The 20,430-nt window shown below is 43.1% G+C and overlaps 1 protein-coding gene across 2 annotated transcripts in view; it reads left to right on the top strand.

Annotated features, from left to right (window-relative positions):
* Positions 1-384: 384 nt before the first annotated feature.
* The window catches only part of FERMT1 (FERM domain containing kindlin 1), a 35,644-nt gene continuing 15,598 nt past the window's right edge, over positions 385-20,430 (top strand). The window contains exons 1-9 of one of the 2 annotated variants that reach the window (XM_043602861.1): positions 385-511; positions 4,258-4,426; positions 5,065-5,298; positions 8,564-8,710; positions 10,281-10,494; positions 12,214-12,316; positions 17,278-17,385; positions 17,817-17,948; positions 19,433-19,482. In XM_043602861.1, coding sequence (XP_043458796.1) covers positions 4,276-4,426; positions 5,065-5,298; positions 8,564-8,710; positions 10,281-10,494; positions 12,214-12,316; positions 17,278-17,385; positions 17,817-17,948; positions 19,433-19,482 — 1,139 coding nt within the window. In that variant the 5' untranslated portion in view covers positions 385-511; positions 4,258-4,275. Of the gene's footprint in view, positions 512-4,257; positions 4,427-5,064; positions 5,299-8,563; positions 8,711-10,280; positions 10,495-12,213; positions 12,317-17,277; positions 17,386-17,816; positions 17,949-19,432; positions 19,483-20,430 lie in introns of those variants that run through there. The other variant, XM_043602862.1, reaches the window with a different exon arrangement.

Below are 20,430 nucleotides of genomic sequence, written 5' to 3'. Positions count from 1 at the left end.
GCCTCGGGGAACCGGGAAAACTGGAGGCGGCCTGCGAGGGTCGGCTGAAAGGTCGCTAGAGGGGCGCAAAGGGTGAGCGTCCGCCCCGGTTCTCCCCGCCATCCCGCCGCAGCCCTTCGGCCACCCTCGGCCCTCACAACTCTGCGGAGCGCTTCTCCGCTCCGGGAGCGAGACCCAGCAGGCCCGGGGCTGGGCGTGCCCTCACCTGCCTCGGCCCGGCCTCCGGGGGCCGCGCAGGGCGGAGACCGCGCACCCGGCGCCCCGCTGGAGGCGGGCGCCGAGCTTCGGCAAGAGGTCACGGGCGGCTTCCCCGCAGCGGCCGCGCGCAGCACGGCCGGCCCAGACCAGCGGAGCCGCCGCCTCCGCGAGCGCGGGCCCCGGCGCCCCGCTTCGCCAGTTTCGCCACCTTCGCTCGCCGGCCGGGCGGGGGGCGCCTCCGCTCCGGCTCTGGGGGCGCAGGCGTCCACGTGCGCGTCCGCGAGGCTGCACGCCACCCTCGGCCGGAAAGCAGGTGAGTGCCGAGGGCTGGCGGGGGCGGAGAGGGGGACTGAAACGGGCACCACCGATGCCCGAAACCCCTACCTCTTCTTTTCAGCAGCCCCTTGCACGTAAATAGGTGCTGAATTAAAAGTAATGTCCCTGCTTGGGACCACTTTCCCCAGCCTTGCGTATCTGGTCTCGCAAAATAAACTCTCCGTCTAGCCGCAGGGGCTGCGCTCATGGGTCGCGGAGCAGGTTTCTATCCACACACCACACACCTCCTGGCCCCAGGACCCTGCAGGGCTGCAAACCGACAGGCCCAGGGGCCTTTGGACAGGCACTCTGATCTTCTAGGGGAAGCATCAGGGGCTATTTCCCTCGTTTTTCTGTCTGGCCGCCTGTCTGCCTCTATGTCTGTCCTTCTTTCTTGCATTTTCTGTTTGCAAGGTGGACAGCTGGGCTTCACCCAGGGAAGGCAGGTCTGCTGGTGCACTTTGCTTCCCGTTCTGGTCTCCTTGGATGTACTTTCCCCGTTGGAGTTTGCTGCTCTCCTCAACAAGTAACAGCTTGCTGCAGATGAGAAATTCTCTCAAAAATGAAGGTGCAGAAAGATAGGAGAGGAATGTGGGGAAACCAGATTGTCTAATTTTAGCCTGAATTTCGCTGTAAGGGAATCACCATGTATTGCCTAGGTGAGAAGTGTTTTGACTGCCCAGGTTAGGAAAAGACCTATGACTGATACTCATGAAACAAGCAGTAAGGAGTCGCTTGAAAGTACAAATTTTTTTAAATACCTAAACCTCAAACCATAGCGTTTTAGAAATTGTGAGGGTCTTGAAGTCAAATAGTTCAATGCCAAGTTATGGAGTTATCTTTATTGCCTCCTCACTGGGAAAGATGTTAGTAGAAACACTTAGTGAAGGCTCCTGAGAGTTTAGCTCATGTGGTTGTAAGAGTTTTATTTCATATTGGTGTTGCAACTTTGTCAAGGACGTGTTCCAGTGTAGTGGTTGAAAGTTTGGAGCTAGAAACACCTGGATTTCTGTCTGGGCTCCACCATCTAACTTGCTGTGTGACTTCCAACAAGTTGTCTTACTTCTCAGAGTCCGAGTTTCCTCATTTCTAAATGGGATTGCTGAGCAGGTAAAGAAGATAACACGTACTCCGTGGTTCACACAGAATACTTCAGCGGGTAAGTACAGAATAAATGATACTTGAGCCTGATGATGACAGTGAAGTGAGAGTTTAGGCCCAATTGCATAGCATTCACTGCCCACGCAAGAGGTGTCCGCAGGTGCCTCTGTGCATGCAGAGGTACAAGCGTTACATCGCTGGGCTCCTTCTGGTCATAAAAACACAAGGCGCTGCTTCTGAACTCTTGAACTTGATTTGAACAAATGAAATCTGTCCTAAGCCTGTTCAGATTTGCAGCGTATCATTTTTGTGTATTTTGAGATTCTCTGATGCTTTCAAATGTGAACAGTTTCAAATGCACACAAAACTGGTATAACACTGGTGGTATCATTATTACTTATTATTAAAAGTAATGTTCCTCAGGTATCACCATGGTCCCTGGCTTAATATCGATTTGGGGTAGATTGAAGGGGGGGACTGAGTCCTGGAGCTGATTGTTCACGTGGCTGTCTGAACTCAAAAGTGTGAGCCACAGACCAGTGTCACCAGGAGCTTGTTATAAATGCAGGGTCTCCAACTCTACCCCAGACCTGCTGAACAGAATCTGCAGGTTAATAGATGCCCAGCAGACTTGTGCACTTTCCATCGGAGAAGCTCCTTCTTAGGAGTTCGAGTGCACTGATGTTTCTCAAAAATAGGCCTTAAGTTAAAAACTGAGAATAAACCGAGGGTTGATGGGGGGCGGGAGGGAGGGGAAAGTGGGTGATGGGCATTGAGGAGGGCACCTGTTGGGATGAGCACTGGGTGTTGTATGGAAACCAATTTGACAATAAATTTCATTTAAAAAAAAAAAATAGGCCTTAAAGAAAACATGCATCTCTTATAAGCCGTCTCTATGTAGTAAAATGAAAAAGATGTGTTATCATTTAAATGCCTGATAATTTTATTTTAAATCTTTAAAAAAATTTTTTTTAATGTTTATTTATTTTTGAGAGAGAGACAGAGTGTGAGTGGGGGAGGAGCAGAGAGAGAGGGAGACACAAAATCTGAAGCAGGCTCCAGGCTCTGAACTGACAGCACAAAGCCCGATGCAAGGCTCAAACTCACAATCCATGAGATCATGACCTGAGCTGAAGTCGGACACTTGCCAACTGACCCACCCAGGCACCCTATTTTAAATCTTTAAATAGCCAGGAGAGGTAGTATCATGAGCTTTCTGTTATAAAAAAATTTTTTTAATGTTTATTCATTCTTGAGAAACAGAAAGAGACAGGGCATGAGCGGAGAAGGGGCAGAATGTGCTTTCTGTTTTAAAAGTAAGACAGAGCTGGGCTGCCTGGGGGGTTCAGTGGGTTGAGAAACCGACTTCCGCTCGGGTCATGATCTCACGGCTCGTGGGTTCGAGCCCCGTGTCGGGCTGTGTGCTGACAGCTCAGAGCCTGGAGCCTGCTTCAGATTCTGTGTCTCCCTCTCTCTCTGCCCCTCCCCCACTCATGCTCTGTCTCCCTGTCTCAGAAATAAACATTAAAAAAAAAAAACCAACAAGGCAGAGTCTCCTGTTTAAAAAAAAAAAAAAAAGAAAAGTAAAGTAAAACAGAGCTGTCATTTTAAGTTCAGCCAGTTTTGGATTCCAGTGTTCCTATTTCCCCCTGAAACATGTCAGTTGTGATACTGCTTAGCTCATTTTTATTCTTGTTCCTCGAAAGAGAGGAAAACTCTGAGTCTGAAGTTCTCACCCCATCTGTGTTTTGAAGAGTGGGCTTTGTGTGTCTGTCATTCCTGTTTTCAATCTTTTACCAGAGTTTTGTCCAAAAACTTAATTGATGCACTGAATTTACCAACTCTTATATAATATAAAATGGTAACTCAAGTAAATCAAATACCTGGCAATAATTGTTAATGACCTATATCTTTATATGCATTTAAGGTAAAACTACATATTATATGACTGAAATAGAAACTATTTTGCTATACTTTTGTTTTTTTAATTTTCATACCAGAAGATGTCATCAATATTTGTAGGAGGAATGTAATAATATACATAGATAGATAAAGATTTTCATGGCATCCTTTTCTAAAATAAACTTTATCGAGGCATCATTTGTATATAACAAAGGCATCAAACTGTATGTTTAAAATCTGCATTTCTGTGGTGAGCACAGCATAACATAGAGTTGTTGAATCTTTATATTGTATACCTGAAACTAATGTAACATTGTCAACTATACTCAAAAAAGAATCCGTGCATTTTTATTGCATGCAAATTATACTTCCATGAAAGTGATTGTTTAAAAAGATATCAAGGATTGCCATGATTTGTTGCCTATTGCCACAGTAGTTCAGAGAAAGTCAAGAAAAGTCCATAGAGACAGAAAATGAAGATTGATGCATTGGGCAGGCACAGAAAAAAAATAGGTCCTGGGGGAATAGAAAGATAAAGTTACACAAATCTGGAAAGCTTGAGACCTTATAAGACTTTTTGTCTTCAAAGTTCAGATGTTAAATTTAATATTGAGTACTGGGAACCCTGCAGAGTTCCTGAAGAAGAGGCTAAAATGGAAGAAAGTTTTGCCCTGCGGGACGTACTGGCAAGCTCCTGTTTCCTTCTCACTTTCTGATCCATGTCTCACTTTTTGTCGGCAGACACCTGCTTTTGCCACGATGCTCTCATCCACGGACTTTGCATCTGCTTCTTGGGAGCTCGTCGTCAGAGTTGACCATCCAAATGAGGAGGAGCAGAAAGATGTCACATTGAGAGTGGCTGGAGACCTGCATGTTGGGGGGCTGATGCTCAAGTTAGTAGAACAGATCAGTAAGTTCCCGTTTCTTGATGGTTTCCCTACCTTTGAAACCCTCTCTGTTATAATAACAGTAAATGGCTAATCTAGGCTGTCTGATCATCTAAGTTTTTCTGTTTATTTTTCTTACGATGGCTCAGAGAGCAAGCCCCCTCCCCACAGGAGGAAGAGAAATAGAGGATCCTGCAAAAGGATGTGTCTGTTTCTTTCACCGTATCTAAATATCACTGTGGGGGTGCCTGGGTGGCTCAGTCAGTTGAGCGTCCGACTTCAGCTCAGGTCACGATCTCGCGGTCCTTGAGTTCGAGCCCCGCGTCGGGCTCTGGGCTGATGGCTCAGAGCCTGGAGCCTGCTTCCGATTCTGTGTCTCCCTCTCTCTCTGCCCTTCCCCCGTTCATGCTCTGTCTCTCTCTGTCTCAAAAATAAATAAAAAGCGTTAAAAAAATTTTTAAATATCACTGTGATGAGGTTCAGGCTCTGTTTTCTACCCACCCCACTTTAGAGACTTTGAAGAGGTGCTGAGGCTTGTTAAGCCTTAGGTTGTAAAAGGGAATGGGGAGCTGAAGACCCATTTGTTGAAGTTCTTGCACACAATGGATGGACTCTTAAAGTTCGTTCTTATTCTACTTCATCGTATTTTTCATGTTTGCAGACATATCCCAAGACTGGTCAGACTTTGCCCTTTGGTGGGAACAAAAGCATTGCTGGCTTCTGAAAACGCACTGGACCCTGGACAAATATGGAGTCCAGGCAGATGCAAAGCTTCTCTTCACCCCTCAGCATAAAATGCTCCGCCTCCGCCTGCCAAATGTGAAGACAGTGAGATTGCGTGTCAGCTTCTCGGCTGTGGTTTTTAAAGCTGTCAGTGATATCTGCAAAATCCTGAGTGAGTACCCCAGAGGGGCCCTGTGCCCTTTGGACTGTTAGCAAAGGAGGGCAGGAAAATTATGTGTGCTTTCTGCCTGCAAGCATTTGGCTTTACAGAACATTTCCCTTACTAGGAAGCATACTTTTCAAGCCTGGTTCTGGGGACTTTAGCCATGTAAGTAGAGTTAAACCAAATGGAACATTATTGGAGGAAATCAGATTCACTTCCACAAAGCTTAAAGCTATTTCAAAAGAAGTCTTGAAACAGACCCATTAAGATCCCCGCCCCCCAAAACAAATTCATTCCTCTGAGCCATAGTAATATCGTCATTATATTTAAGACAAACAAGCAAGAGTTCCATTAAATCATTACCACCATAGAGTTGATATATGTTTACTGATTTTGAGATAATAGTGTTGCAATGTCTTAACTGCTTTCCTAACGCTTGGCTCTAGTAAATTCTATCCACAAAAATTATTTGTGGAGTTTAAGGAGAAAAGTACACTTAATTATGGATTGAAAACTAATTCTTATGGCTTTAACAGTCATTAGGGACAACACTACCCAAACCATTTATTTGTGGCACTTCTATAATGGAAGTAAACCCTGCATCATGGTTCTTATTTCATATTTTTTGAAAGCGGGTAGGTACATTCTATGGTTCCAAGGCTGAGATTCAGCATTTGAATATAGTATATACAATATATGAATGAGTGACCTATCTTTCCCATTAAACTATTCATTCATTCCTTCAACAAATATATATTGATTAGGCAGGCATTGTGTTGAGTGCTAGAGATTGCTTAACAATAAAAATAGGCCTAAATCCCTTCCCTGCTTGAGCTTACATTCTAGGATACAGAGGCAGAAAATAAATAATAAATGTAAACATTAATTTAAAAATAGGATGTTTGGGGCGCCTGGGTGGCTCAGTTGGTTGGGCATCTAACTTCGGCCCAGGTCATGATCCTGCGCTCCGTGGGTTCTTGCCCCGCATCGGGCTCCGTGCTGACAGCTCAGAGTGTGGAGCCTGCTTCAGATTCTGTGTCTCCCTCTCTCTCTCTGCCCCTCCCCTGCTTGTATTCTGTATCCCAAAAATAAATAAATATTAAAAAAATTTTGGGGGGGGGACGCCTGGGTGGTTCAGTCGGTTGAGCATCCAACTTCATTCGGCTCAGGTCATGATCTCACTGTTCGTGAGTTCGAGCCCTGCGTCCCACTCTGTGCTGACAGCTCAGAGCCTGGAACCTGCTTCGGATTCTGTGTCTCCCTTTCTCTCTGCTCCTCCCCTGCTTGTGCTCCCTCTCTCTCAAAACTAAATAAACATTAAAAAAAAATTTAATTTTTAATAAAAAATTTTAAAAAATAAGATGTTAAAAGGAGATTTTGGTAGAGAAAAAAAGAAAAGGTGTGACAGTATATGCAGGACTAGGAGTTCCAGTGGGCAGTAGGGGCTGGTGTGATGTTAAATAGGGTGAAGACAGAAGCCATTACTTGAGCACACCTGTGTTCTAACACCTAGCACAATGCCTGGCACACATTAGCTACTCATTAACTATTAAGCGAACAAATGAATGGAACTTCTAGTACAGAACTCCTCAGCAGTGCCCTGGTACATGGTGGGCAAATGGCAAGCACCAGGGCACCTTGTTTTCAGTAATATTCCAATGAGGATTGGAAAACAAAGTAAATGATCAAATAAAACCCAGTCCATAGTAGACTGGAAACACACATCATGGCTGGGACTGAAAATTTGAGGTTCCAAAATATACAGAAGCAGTCAGATGTTCTTCTCTTTTCCAGATTACGTCTTCATAGTAGTCATAAAGGGCTCAATGTGCCATTTTTAGTCACCTTTTTTATATCTGTTCAATTGAAGCTAAATCAAATTTAGTAATATGATGAGTTTTCCCACAAAGATAGGACAAGACACAAATCTCGGGCTTGGAGATGTAGGTTTTGTTTTGTTTTGTTTCTAGTGCTTCTACTGGAAATTCTGATTCATCTCCAGGTCTCGTATATAAATTATGCATTTGGAATGGGCACAGGTGTGTGTTGCAACCTGACAATCAAGCATCGTTAGTTATAGAGGAAAAGGATGGAGCTGAACTGCTAGCCTCAGCACTAAGCAATGTTTGAAAACTGGCAGGACCTATGGGATCAGTGCATTTGCCTCCCAGAAAGCTGCTCACAGACTCTAACGTCCATATTCCTCGGCTTTCACTTGGAATCATATAGAAGCTCATGGTGGTTCATGGTTATCAGGAGCTCTGATTGGCAATGGCAGTTATAAATATATTGGACTAATGGAAAAAAAATGGGAATCATCTTGGTTTGAGTTCTCCAGAAGCAGACCCTGAGATAAGAATTCAAGTACAAACATTTATTTTGGGGGGAGGAGATTCCAGAAAACACTGGTTGGGGGTGAGGAAGTAAGACTGGAAAGAGAAGCTCTTCAGTAAGAGAGCGTCACCAATCAAATCACACTCGGGGGCAATTGGGGGGCTTCTGGGAGACAGTGTAAACATGCCTCAGACCTATCCCACCCAATGGGTCAGGGACTGGGGGTATTAATATACCGCTCATGTCAGTCACTGAGGGCTGTTTTTGGAAGTGTTAATTCTCTGAACTTGTGTGGCCTGTTGCATCAGTATTTGGGCAGTGCACACTCTGGCATCCAGAGCAAGCCCTCAGGCAGAAAGACTCTTGTCCTTGCTGCCACTGGAAGTCGGGTCAGAGTGCACTGAAATGGTGAGGGCCCAGAAGAGATGGGCAGGACACCAATACTGTCTGCCGCAGGGATGAAATTAGCGATTGTGCACAGTGAAAGGGAAAGGTTCTCGGGATCTATGTTCAAGAAAGAAAATGGTGGGGTTCTTGGTTGTTATTTTTAAAAAAACTGAAGAAAGAAAAAAGAGAGGGAGGGGAAATTATAGCCAAATGCTTATAGTGGTTGAACCTGGGTGATGAAAGCATGAGGAGGCCATTATACTATTCCTTTTGCTTTGTGTATGTCTGAAATATTTTCATAATAAGTTAAAAAACAACTAGAAATTTTATTAGATTAAATCTTCTGATCTTTGACCCCCACCCCCACCCCCCCCCACACACACACACCCATCTATTTCTTCCAAAGGGATGCAATTTAGTTCCATTTACTTCTCAGGAATTTCCTGAGAAATTATTTCAGATGCCTAGCATGACTCTGAGTCTTAGAAGGTATTTTCTTTTTACTCTTTGATAGTTTTTCTTCCTTCTTTATATTTATTCATTTGTCTGTTAGACATTAGAAGATCAGAAGAACTCTCCTTGTTAAAGCCTTCTGGTGACTATTTTAAAAAGAAGAAAAAGAAAGACAAAACTAACAAGGAGCCTATAATTGAAGATATTTTAAATCTCGAGGGGTCTCCAACGACTTCAGGTCCACCAGGTATGATTCATGACAGGTGTTTTGTTTTATTCCATGCTTGAATCCAAGGATTTCTTAAATCCCAAGAAATCTCACTCCTCGGCTCCTCCCTCCTCTTCTTCCCTCCCCTCCCCTCTCCTCTCTTCCCCTCCCCTCCCCTCCCCTCCCTTCCCCCCCCCCAAAGAAGGACTAAAATTGCAGGATTCCTGTGATGAGGAAAGGATATGCAATTAATTTTAGAACTCATAGAATTTTTTTAACAAGGTTTTTTTTATATTTCATTATTTTTTTAAGTAGGCTCCACGCTCGACGTGGGGCTTGAACTCATGACCCTGAGATCAAGAGTCGTGTGCTCTACCTGCTGTATAGCTCATTATTTTAACTGTGTTAAATAATGTTACTGATGAAAGCAAAACTTTAGGAGAATTGGCTGTGAATTTGGGGAGAAAAGAGATTAGTTGGATCACTCAAATATACTTTTCCTGATCCTATCTTCATGTGATTCTTTTCTGAATGTAGTTTAAATTTTGCATTGGGCATATGGATGGGGTACCTGAGTGGCTCAGTCGGATAAGCGTCCGACTTCGGCTCAGGTCGTGATCTCGTGGTTTGTGAGCTTGAGCCCCGCGTCAGGCTCTCTGCTGACAGCTCAGAGCCTGGAGCCTGCTTCAGATTCTGTGTCTTCCTCTCTCTCTGTCCCTCCCCTGCTCACGTTGTCTGTCTGTCTGTCTCTCTCTCTCTCAAAAATAAATAAAACATAAAAATTTTTTTAAATAAATAAATTTTGCATTGGGCATGTAACAGGAGGGCAGGTAAAAATTCTGGAAAGACAATATCCTTGTCTTTTTATATAAAAACAAACTGCTTACAATATCAAAGGTTTTCATACAGAGTATATCCCAATGCAAAGAGTAAAAGGGATTATTTGCATTTTCCTTACACAAACTATGTGATTTATAAGCCATCAACTAGCTAGGTTTTTAAAACTGGCAAGTACTATTATTTGTTTAAAGGATTTGCCCAAAACTATAGTCTGTACATGCATTCTGTGAGATCTTCTGTTCACTAATGGTGCCAAAACTTACTGCTGAAATAGAATTTTGGGGTTTTTTTTTAAGTTTATTTATTTATTTTGAAAGAGAGCGCACACAAATGGGAGGAGCAGAGAGAAAGGGAGAGAGAGAGAGAGAGAGAGAGAGAATCCCAAGCAGGCTCTGCACTGCCAGCAGAGAGCCCGATGTGGGACTTGAACTCACAAACCATGAGATTCTGACTTGAGCCAAAACCAAGAGTTGGACACTTAACCGACTGAGCCACTCAGGTGCCCCAAATAGAATTTTGAATTATTGAGAAGGAGAGAGTCCCCAGCATTCGTCTGGGTTGGTTTTGGAAGCTTTTGTGGCCTGTGAGTTCTCAGCCTTCCCAGGAGCTAAAAAACGCCTCCCCCGTCATGACTCATCTCCTTACTTTAAATAGTGCAAACAATTAAATTCAAAATCCATTTTAGCATAAGCAGTGTTAGTATTTATTTTCCCAAAGATTCCTCCCTCTGAATCTCAGGTCATAGTACAAGCTTGCCTCTGCCTTGCAGTAAGTCCTGGATTATATAGTAGAACCATGACTCCCACATATGATCCCATCAATGGAACGCCAGCGTCATCCACCATGACATGGTTCAGTGACAGCCCTTTGACCGAACAAAACTGCAGCATCCTCGCATTCAGCCAGCCCCCCCAATCACCAGAAGCATTGGCTGATATGTACCAGCCTCGGTCTCTGGTTGACAAAACGAAGCTTAACGCAGGGTAAGGACATGGCTCCGTTTTCCTTCTCTGTTAACTGGTGTTGTTGATACAGTAAGAGAGATGTCACAGAGGTGGGGGAGAGGGGATTGTTTAATTTTTAAGTTAGCATGCCTGGGGATTGTACACTATTAGCAAAAATCAGCGCTGATTTTGGCTACAGAAGGGAGAAATGCCACCTTTGGTCATTGCAAGAACATTTGAAGTATGGCAACATTTATGTGTTCTGGTAACTCAATGGATTGCCCTATGTGAATACTACTTCTCCATCCCTGTGGATGTGCAAAGTGTTTTTGAAGGGATGTAGAGCAGTGTATAAGTGGGTTGGTCCCATGGGGCAGTGGGGAGATCCAAGGTGGCCCACCTGGCCCTCATCGCCTTTTGTGGAACACCACATCTTCCGTTAGGTGTTTGAATGAGTGAGTCCTTCAGCTTTGAAGTCATCTCAGAACATACACTCAGACTGCTTCTCAAACCACCATTTCTTTCACTCCCCACTGTTCACATAAAGTCAAGTTTGTTCACAGCCTTCTACTCCCAATGAGAGCTGGCCTAGCAGATGTCTCCACCCCGTGCACTCACATACCCCATTCCCCCTACAGTGCGCACACACACTTTCTATCACTACCTTTGCTCTGCTGCAAGATTCTTTTCCTTCTTCCTGCTCAACCCAGCCACATACCGTCTCCTACTCAGAAACACCATTCTGGATGGGTTCACCTCCTTGCACTCCTGTTCTGACACTTACTCGCTCCCGTGCCACCATTTCCTACCTTATGATGCTCACTCCCCCACTGGACTGCCACTTCCTTTAGGACAGAGGTTGCATCTCAGTCATCCTTATGTTCCCCGCCCCCCCCCCCCCGAAAGCCTGTTATAATAGACTTTCAAGCCATCTTCATTCTGTGGTACTGGATGCCACTCATCCCTGCCTCGTTCTGCTGTTAACTTTTCATCTCCACCTCTCCACCCCTCACCATTGCCCAGTACTTATTTTTCAACTCTAGAACTGTACCACCCAGTATAGGAGTCTCTAGCCACATGTGGATATTTACATTTAAATTTGAATTTAATTAAAATTAAAGCGTGGCACGAGCCATATTTAAATCTTCAGTAGCCACATGTGACTAGTGGATACTCTATTGGACAGGGCAATATAGAATAGTTCCATTGTTACAGAAAGTTCTGGACAATAAGATAGACCCAGCGTTGAGTCGGACCAGCTGGTGTAGAGGAGAGGCTGTGTAGGAAGTCAGCAGGTACAGATTTTCATTCTGGCTCCACGACAAGGCACATGACCTTGAACATATCACTTAATGTCACTAAGACTCCATTTTCTCACGTATAAAACTGAGAAAATAAGAACTGCCTTGGCTCCTTCACTGGGTTACTTTAAAGTATCTGTGTAAACAAAATATATATACAGAAAGCACTTAAGAAGTTGTTAAAGCTATAAAATGAAATGCAGATACAAGTTATTATCAAGTCCTCTCCCTTACAGGTTTTTCGTTATATTACTTGGACTTTGTTCAAGGAAATACACACACACGCACATACACACACACACACACACACACACACGTGTACACTTATATATACGTGTATATGTAAATGTAAATGCATGTATATAAATTTAAGTATGTATACAAACATGTTATGTAATATTGTAATATATGTGTGTAAAATGGATTGACTTTTAAAACCCATCCTATTGTTTTCTAGTTGGCTGGACTCCTCCCGTTCCCTTATGGAACAAGGCATCCAGGAGGATGAACAGCTGCTGTTACGATTTAAATACTACACTTTTTTTGACTTGAATCCCAAAGTAAGATACTTTTTCTCTTCTGTCTCTCCTTTTGCTTTAATGTGAATGCATGGAAGTGTAAAATTGAGTCATTGAGTTATCAGAAGTAGGGTTCATGTGTATAATCTTCTGTTTCGCTATGTAGGGTTAGAACGATCAATGTATATATGCTGTCTTTGGATTTTCGTCTTTTACTTTCTGGCAGGTATGGTCAGCTGCCCCTGAGTTGGCAGGAGTTTGTGGGGGTCTTCCCGCCCAGCACAGTGTGCTCTGCCCCTTTCCATCTACATAAACAAAGGAACAAGAGGAGAGTGCCTCACAGAGCCGGAATCCTTAATGCTTAGGAAGGAAGCCAAGGTTAAGAGCAGGTTCTCATGAACAAGCCCCATGATGGTGCACACTACACTCCCCACTGCAGGGAAGAGGGACCGTCTGTACCCCAGCTGGCTACCAACTCCCATTACATGCACACCTGCCGCCTGAAGTTCACTAGGACAACTGAGCGGTGAAATAAATCCTCTGAATTTCTGCCCCTTCCTCACCCCTGTGTGGCCCTTTTGTGGAGCTGTAAGTCAGCACTTAACTGGCCAAATGTAGAAAATGTAAACTGAGTCACCAGCCTCCACACGCACAGGGTGGTTTTATCCTAGTTTCATGCTTATTGCTCTTTCCCGTTCATTGCCAGGCACCTGTTTGAGGAGGATGCCTCAGGCCACCTCTTCTGTGTAGACCCTTTTCTCGTGCACGGTGGTGATTCTGCCTCTCGTGGCACTGTCTTCTCCTTGATCCTGATTTGAAGTCTGGTCTTCAAAGGCACATCTCCGCTCCCACTTCTTCCTTAACTGGCATCTTCTTCAAAATAAGCCCTATTCCTTGTCATTTCTGTGGAGCTCCTGCTCAGTCTTTGGTTTAGATCCAACTTAATGCCCATGGCCCTAGCTTGTGTCTAGAGTGCATAACTTCCACTGAGTCATGGCAAAAGAGTGAATTCTGGCTCTTTGAAAAAACCAAACCTTCAGGAGAAACTACCCTACGTCTTGTCCTAAAAGGGAAGGGATTTTTTTGTTTTGATTTTTTTTCAAGGGCACTGTGAATGTCATGTTTGCTTAACTGGTAAGCAGTTCTCTCTGTATGGCTCATGAACAAAACTGATTCGAATCAAACAGCCAAATAGAAGCTGTCCACCCAAAGGTGACAGGAAGACTCAGGCTTTGGGGATACAGCTTTGGGGCATAAGAACAGTGATCCCCAACCACTTTAGCATTCCCTTCTCCCCCCTTCTAAAGTAGGGAATGCTATAAATATAACCTAATTGAAGGTTCTTACTATGTGCTGAGTAGATAGAGGGGTACAGAAATTTAAGATGTGGTTCATGTTTTCATAAAACCTACAATCAACTCTAGAAGAACAAAGACATCACCCAGAAAACCATTGTAAAGCTGACAAGGCACCCTACACATGGGAACCAAACTGTGCAGTAGGGTCAGGGAGCTTCTCTTCTCCAGCTTTCAGAAGAGAGATGCAGGCAGGCTGTAGCACTGGGGTAGCAGGTACTGATTGAAATCTCAGATATACAAAAATACTAGAATATACAAAATTTCAAAAATAATGTACTTTAAAAATACAAAACCCAGCATCCATAAAAGAAAACATTGGTACATTCATAAAAAATGAAAGTTTTATGCGTGCCAACAAACTATATACAAAGTTTAAAAGTCTTGGCAACACATACAGATAAAAGGTTAATTCCCCTAATAGAGAGCCCCCAGAAATCAATAATAAAAAGACCAACAACCCAGTAGACTAATGATCAAAGAATGGGAACACACAGTTCATAGAAAAGGAACTACAATGGCTTTTAGCCTTGTACTGACAAAGATCAAAAAGTTTCATGCACTATCTTTGCAAGAGTGTTGGGAAAACGGCTCTCTCGTACACTGCTTGTAGGTCAAAGTACAAATTAATCTGATCCCTATGGAGGGCAGTTTGACAGTATGTATCAGAATTACAATTCTTCATAGCTCTGACCAGGCAAATCCACTCCTTGGTATTTATACACAGTTATACTCAAATATGTGAATTAACATGTCTGCACAAGAACAGCCTTTGCTACATAATTTGAGGAAGAAAATGGGAAACTACCTAAACATCCATCAGCAGGGAAGTGGTTAAGGACCTTATGATACATCCATACAGTGTTGTAGCTAAGAAGAATGAATCAGGTTTCTTTTGATGTAGAACATATTCAAAGTATATTATCGAGTGAAAAAAAAAAAAAAACAAGGAACAAAACAGTCTATAGAGAAACTACCATTTGTGGGGGGAAAGGAAGGGAAGGAGACTTAAGTTTTTATTGTACATTATTTTGTCCCTTTAGGATTCATTCAAAATGAATTTCTTCATTGTGTATTATTTTTCCCCCATTTAAATGTGTGGATTAAAAAAACTTTTATAATTCCAATAATTCACAGCATTTTTTTTAAAGGTTCAGTAGAGAAAAGGCATGTCAGTTTCAATGAGAATCCTAGAGGACACTGAAAGTCGCCTCACAGCTAATAGGGAATCCTGAGTGATTAGATCTAAATAGTAACCCTTTCCTGAGAGAGTGAAACTGTGGGAGGCAGGTTTTGTTATTTGTTTGTGTTGGTTTTGGGTGGAAAGAGAGAGGGGTTCACTGAATTGACTGGAGGGGGAGAAACAGGGATTCAGGCAATGGAGGTGGTAGAAACCACAGCTTCCAGTCTGGGGTTTCTATTTTCAGTAAACCAGAAGACAAAGGAAATCTAGGGCCAAGGAGAAGGCAAGAGTAGCCAATCCCCACCAAGGGAAACATTTGCAATCCCCACCAAGGGAAACATTTGTTTCTAAATTGGGAAAACCACTGACTGAGTTCTCAAAAAGAAAAAGACCTGTCAGGGTGCCTGTTAATAAGTGACCTGCAGGGGCGCCTGGGTGGCTCAGTCGGTTAAGTGTCCGACTTCAGCTCAGGTCATGATCTCACAACTCATGGGTTTGTGCCCCTAATCGGGCTCTGTGCTCACAGCTTAGAGCCTGGAGCCTGCTTCAGACTCTGTGCCCCTCTCTTGGTCTGCCCCTCCCTCCCTCATTCATTCTCTCTCTCTCTCTCTCTCTCTCTCTCTCTCTCTCTCTCTCAAGAGTAAACATTAAAAATAAATAAGTGACCCATAAAACCTGGGACCTTGTGATGTTCCAGAGCCTCAGGGGGGAACGTGAACAAGCCTCCAAAGAAGAAAATCCAGAGCTCTGCTGGCTCCACAGAGAAATCCAGTATTCCTCAGTGGGAGCCAGGCTTATCCTGTCCTTTCTAACATCTTCTACTAGATCCTGTTCTCCTGATGTCAATTTGTAAATGTAGGTAACTTTTTCTTTCAAGGAATTGTTTTACTTGGCTTCAAGGGAGTGGTGGGGAAATTAGGTTTGTTCAAGTGTGGAAGCTTTAATTTTTTTAAATCTTTACTGACTGCATTGGAGAGAAAAGCCTTATCAGGTGATTTGACTTACTCTCACTAAAAGTCCTACAGCATTAGGATTGTAGACACTGACTGAGTGGCAGACAGACAGATATGATATGACAATCCAATTCAAATTTTAGTGGCTGCACATACTCTTTAGATTTTTGTCTTTAGACTGTTAATTAAGCAGGGGTCTTTGTGGGGGGAGGGGCAGAGATTGTTTAGTTTCTGGTGTGCGTTGTGTGTGTGTGTGTTTTAGTTGTTGTGTCTTGATTGCAGTATAGTGCCATAAAATTCTAATATAATGATTGTTAGTACATTCACGTGGTTGTGCAACCATCACCACAATCCAAAAAAGTTTTGCATCACCCAAAAAAGTTTCCTTATACCCCATTTGTGGTCATTCCCTGCTCCCAGCCCACCACTGGTCTGCTTTCCCTCTCAAGGTTTGCCTTTTCTGGAAGCTTCACATAGATGGAAGCCTCCAGAATATAATCTTGTGCATCTGAACTCTTTGACTCACCATGTTTCTGAGGTCCCCACTACATATCAGTAGTGTGCTCCCTCTTACTGCTCAGTGGCCTCCCGTCATGCATGTGACCCACATTTTGTTGAGGGACATTCACCAGTTCACCAGCTGAGGGACACTGGAGCGTTCCCAGCTCAGGGTTGCCATGAATAACACTGTTGTGAACATTCTCACATGTGTTCTGTTTGGGCTCGTTGGGGGAGGAGACTGGGGCTAGCTCCTGAGGTGTACCATGACACCTGGCAAAGTTCAGGAAGCAAAGACAGACTTTCTTAAGGTTCTTAGTGTTCCAGCTTCCGGAATACCACACTTTTGGGTTTTCACTTGTCTTGCCTGGCCAGCAGCGTTAGCACTGTTGAGGAGGAGCGTGCCTGTGGACAGGTCCCGTTTCCTGCTGGACCGACAGCAATGCTGTTGCTGGTTTGGGATTACTATGGGTTTTTACCTCCCCTGTCACCTTTCTTCTAGTGTGTATAAGGGAATGCAAAAGGAAAAATAAACTAATGATAATCAACCTTTGATAAATCTGTTTAGGTGCTCTATCTTTCTGTTCCTCCTCCATACTTTCTTCAACTTTTGTTTAGAGGATATAGTAAATTGCATACTCCCTGTGGGGAGTACAATGGATACAGAGCTGCAGTTTTGCAAGATGAAGAGAGTCCTGTAGATGGATGGTGGTGATGGGTTTTCCCTCCAGTGGAAGCGGTGATGAAAGAGAGGGGGAAATAATGGAATCGAGATGGGTCTATTTGGCCCCTTGAAGATGCTCTGGAAAATATTTTGAGAAGGCACTAAGTTCGGAAGTAAAATGAACTGGGGTGGTGGAAAGAGAGAGAGAGGTATTTCCTTCACTTATCTGAATGCAAGTTTATTGTTTCTGATGAACAAGGAATGGCCTCAGTTATTCCAGAATTTTTGTACTGAGGAATATAAATACGTGCCCTCCACCAACACACACACCTACCTGTTTCTTTCTTTAGTATGATGCTGTCCGAATAAACCAACTCTATGAACAAGCCAGGTGGGCCATTCTCTTAGAAGAAATTGACTGCACGGAAGAAGAAATGATGATCTTTGCAGCGTTACAGGTATGAGAACTTCAATACGTTTTTTCTGGAAGAAAATGAACTCATTTTCTTAAAGTTTCGTTTTCTTCATACTGTTTTTTTCTTTGAAGAAAGAATTGAAAATGAGGGGAGTCTATTTAAATTTAAAATACGCCTCATAACCCACACACATGCCCATCTTATATAAGGTGTTAGTCTTGCAATTCTTATCCTCACTACAAGTTCAACCAGTGGTGGGGAAGAATCGAGTTTGAACACAACTAAATATAAATCTCAAAATAATTCAGATTAAAATGTCATCTTCCCTTCATAGGAGAGAGATCTCCTTCCAGGAGATGTTTGTTACTATGAGGGAGTGGGGGGGATTGCCTTCAAAAAGAAGAAATGGCTAATGGATTTATTTGAGTTTATTTGAGTTTATACCATTTCTAAAACCTCTGTTTGCATTGTAGTATCACATTAGCAAACTGTCATTGTCAGCTGAAACACAGGACTTTACACACGAGTCCGAGGTCGACGAAGTAGAAGCAGCACTTTCTAATTTGGAAGTGACCCTAGAAGGTGGAAAAATGGACAATACCTTGGTATGAACTTTTCTGGTAACTCAGAACTGTGGCTGTGTTCTCATGGATTGACAAACGTTAAATGAGTTGTTTTTTTGTTTTTTTGTTTTTAATTTGAACTAAGAGAAAAATGGCGAGCAAGGGAGAAGGCCAGAGGGAGAGAGAGAAAGAGAATCTTAAGCAGGCGCCATGCCGAGAATATGAAAGCGGTCCCTTCACTCAGGTCTAGAGAGAACCGCCCAGTCCATGGCATGGCTAGCTGTGAGAATGAAGAAGATGCTTTACAGATACAAAGCCTATGATCTACCTCGTCATCATGCGTTGCACCTGGGCAAGGTGGACACAGTGAGGGCCTTTATTCTGGGACACTGTAAAAAGTTTGTGACACCTACTGACTTCAGGAAATAAACAAAACCTTCTGGTGAAACATAGTAGTACAACTATTTTATCGTATCCTTATCCATGAAATGTGGCCAAACAGCAGCTTTATAATCAGAATGCCTCTCCTATCTGATTCATTCGTTGAATGCCGCCCTTCCTTTAACTTCTTCAAACGGTAGGAGTAAATATTAGTTTAATTCACATTGAATTAGACAGTGGATCCATTGTAACTGAATATAAATAGTAACATAAAAATGAGTCATATGTTCTTAGCTATTTGGTTCATGTTTCCTTATGATTAATTTCCTTCAAATGGGAAATTGGTATCACGCAAATGCAAATATTCTGTACAAACTAAATGCCAAGATTCTGTAGAGATCCAGAGCCCTGTCTCACATTCATGGGAAACACAGGCCCGTGAAATTGGAGCTCTCTTTTGTCTACTTCCTCCACTAACTAGATACACAATGACCATTCTCAGAATAAATGAAAAATTCCCTCCTCCTTCCCTCAATATTTTCACGCGATGCTAAACAGTAGGCTTTTCACTGAGGAGGCAGGCACCAACAGACACTGCAGAATGAACTTTGAACCAGGTTCCTTTTGAGAAGTTAATCAGTGAACGAAACGTAAGGAGAGCTACTCGCTCTGAGGTAGAATTTGTACAATATTTTGTTTGTACATAAAAGTAGCAGTTTCTAACTCAGATTTTTAACTTGAAAGGTAGTGTTTGGTCAGTTTTTTTAACCCCTTTTTTCATTTGCATGACACGTGACATAAACAGAAAAGTGAAAAAACAAAAAGCAACCTGTAGCTTAACAAATTTGTATTAAATTATCACCCACATCACCACCCAAATCAAGAACTAGAACTTTGCCAGCCACCCAGAAGCCCCTGCACATGCCCCATCCTACTGTCCGCCCTCCTCCACTCCCCAGCCGCTGAGGTAACTGCTAGAAATGTGGCTAGTATGATTGAGGAACTGAGTTTCTCATTTTATTTAATTTTAATTAATTCAGATTTTAATAAATCCATGTGATGAGTGGCTATAGTACTCGACAGTGCAGGTATAGAGTATCAACACCACCTAATTACTGCTTATGAAATATTATCTTTTTCCTTAGGAGGACATTACTGATATCCCTCAACTTGCAGATAACCTCAAATTATTTAGGTAAGTCACCTTGAAGGAGAAAGAGATTGCTCATAACAAAGCTTTGCAGGTAAAGAGTCCAGGTATTTACATTTTTTTTAATGTTTATTTATTTTTTGAGAGACAGAGACAGAGTATGAGAGAGGGGGAGTCACAGATTCCGAAGCAGGCTCCAGGCTCTGAGCTGTCAGCACAGAGCCCGACGTGGGGCTCGAACCCATGAACCATGAGATCATGACCTGAGCTGACGTCGGCTGCCTAACCGACTGAGCCACCCAGGTGCCCCTTTATTTATTTTATTTTATTTTTTTTAATGTTAAATTGAACCTCATTAGTCAGGTTCATGGTTCAAAGGTAAGAGCATGGGCTGTGGTATCAGATAGACAATGGCCTGAATCCTAGCTCAACAACACACACTAGCTGAGTTACCTAGGGCATTGTCATGTATTGGAGCCTTGGTTTCCTAATCTGTAAAATACGGATATACCTCCTCTTGGATTTATTGGGGGGAATTAAATGAAATAATATATATGAAGCATTGAGCATGGTGCCTGGATCACATTAAATGTTCAGTAAATGAGGGCGCCTGGGTGGCTCAGTCGGTTAAGTGTCCCAACTTTGGCTCAGGTCATGATCCCATGGTTTGTGAGTTTCAGCCCATCAGGCTCTGTGCTGACAGCTCAGAGCCTGGAGCCTGCTTCAGATTCTGTCTCTGCCTCTCTCTCTGCTTACCCCACCCCCCACTTGCAGTCTTCCTCTTTCTCTCTCTCAAAAATAAACATTAAAAAAAATGTTAAATGTTCAATAAATGGTGGTGTAAACATGGCCAGTGTTGGCAATTAGTGAACATATATACTAGACTGGAGTTTCTGTCATGGTCATCTGTGAGGCTCAGGACTTGACATCATTTGAAAGTTCTTTCATGGTTTAAAAATCAATTGGCTCTAGAATGTTGGTGCTGGACTTGCA

This window comes from Prionailurus bengalensis, chromosome A3 (genome assembly GCF_016509475.1).
Source record: "Prionailurus bengalensis isolate Pbe53 chromosome A3, Fcat_Pben_1.1_paternal_pri, whole genome shotgun sequence".
In the NCBI taxonomy this organism is placed as follows: domain Eukaryota; kingdom Metazoa; phylum Chordata; class Mammalia; order Carnivora; family Felidae; genus Prionailurus; species Prionailurus bengalensis.
The sequence above is the reverse complement of the archived record's forward strand: the minus strand, read 5'-3'. Positions and strand labels throughout refer to the sequence as shown.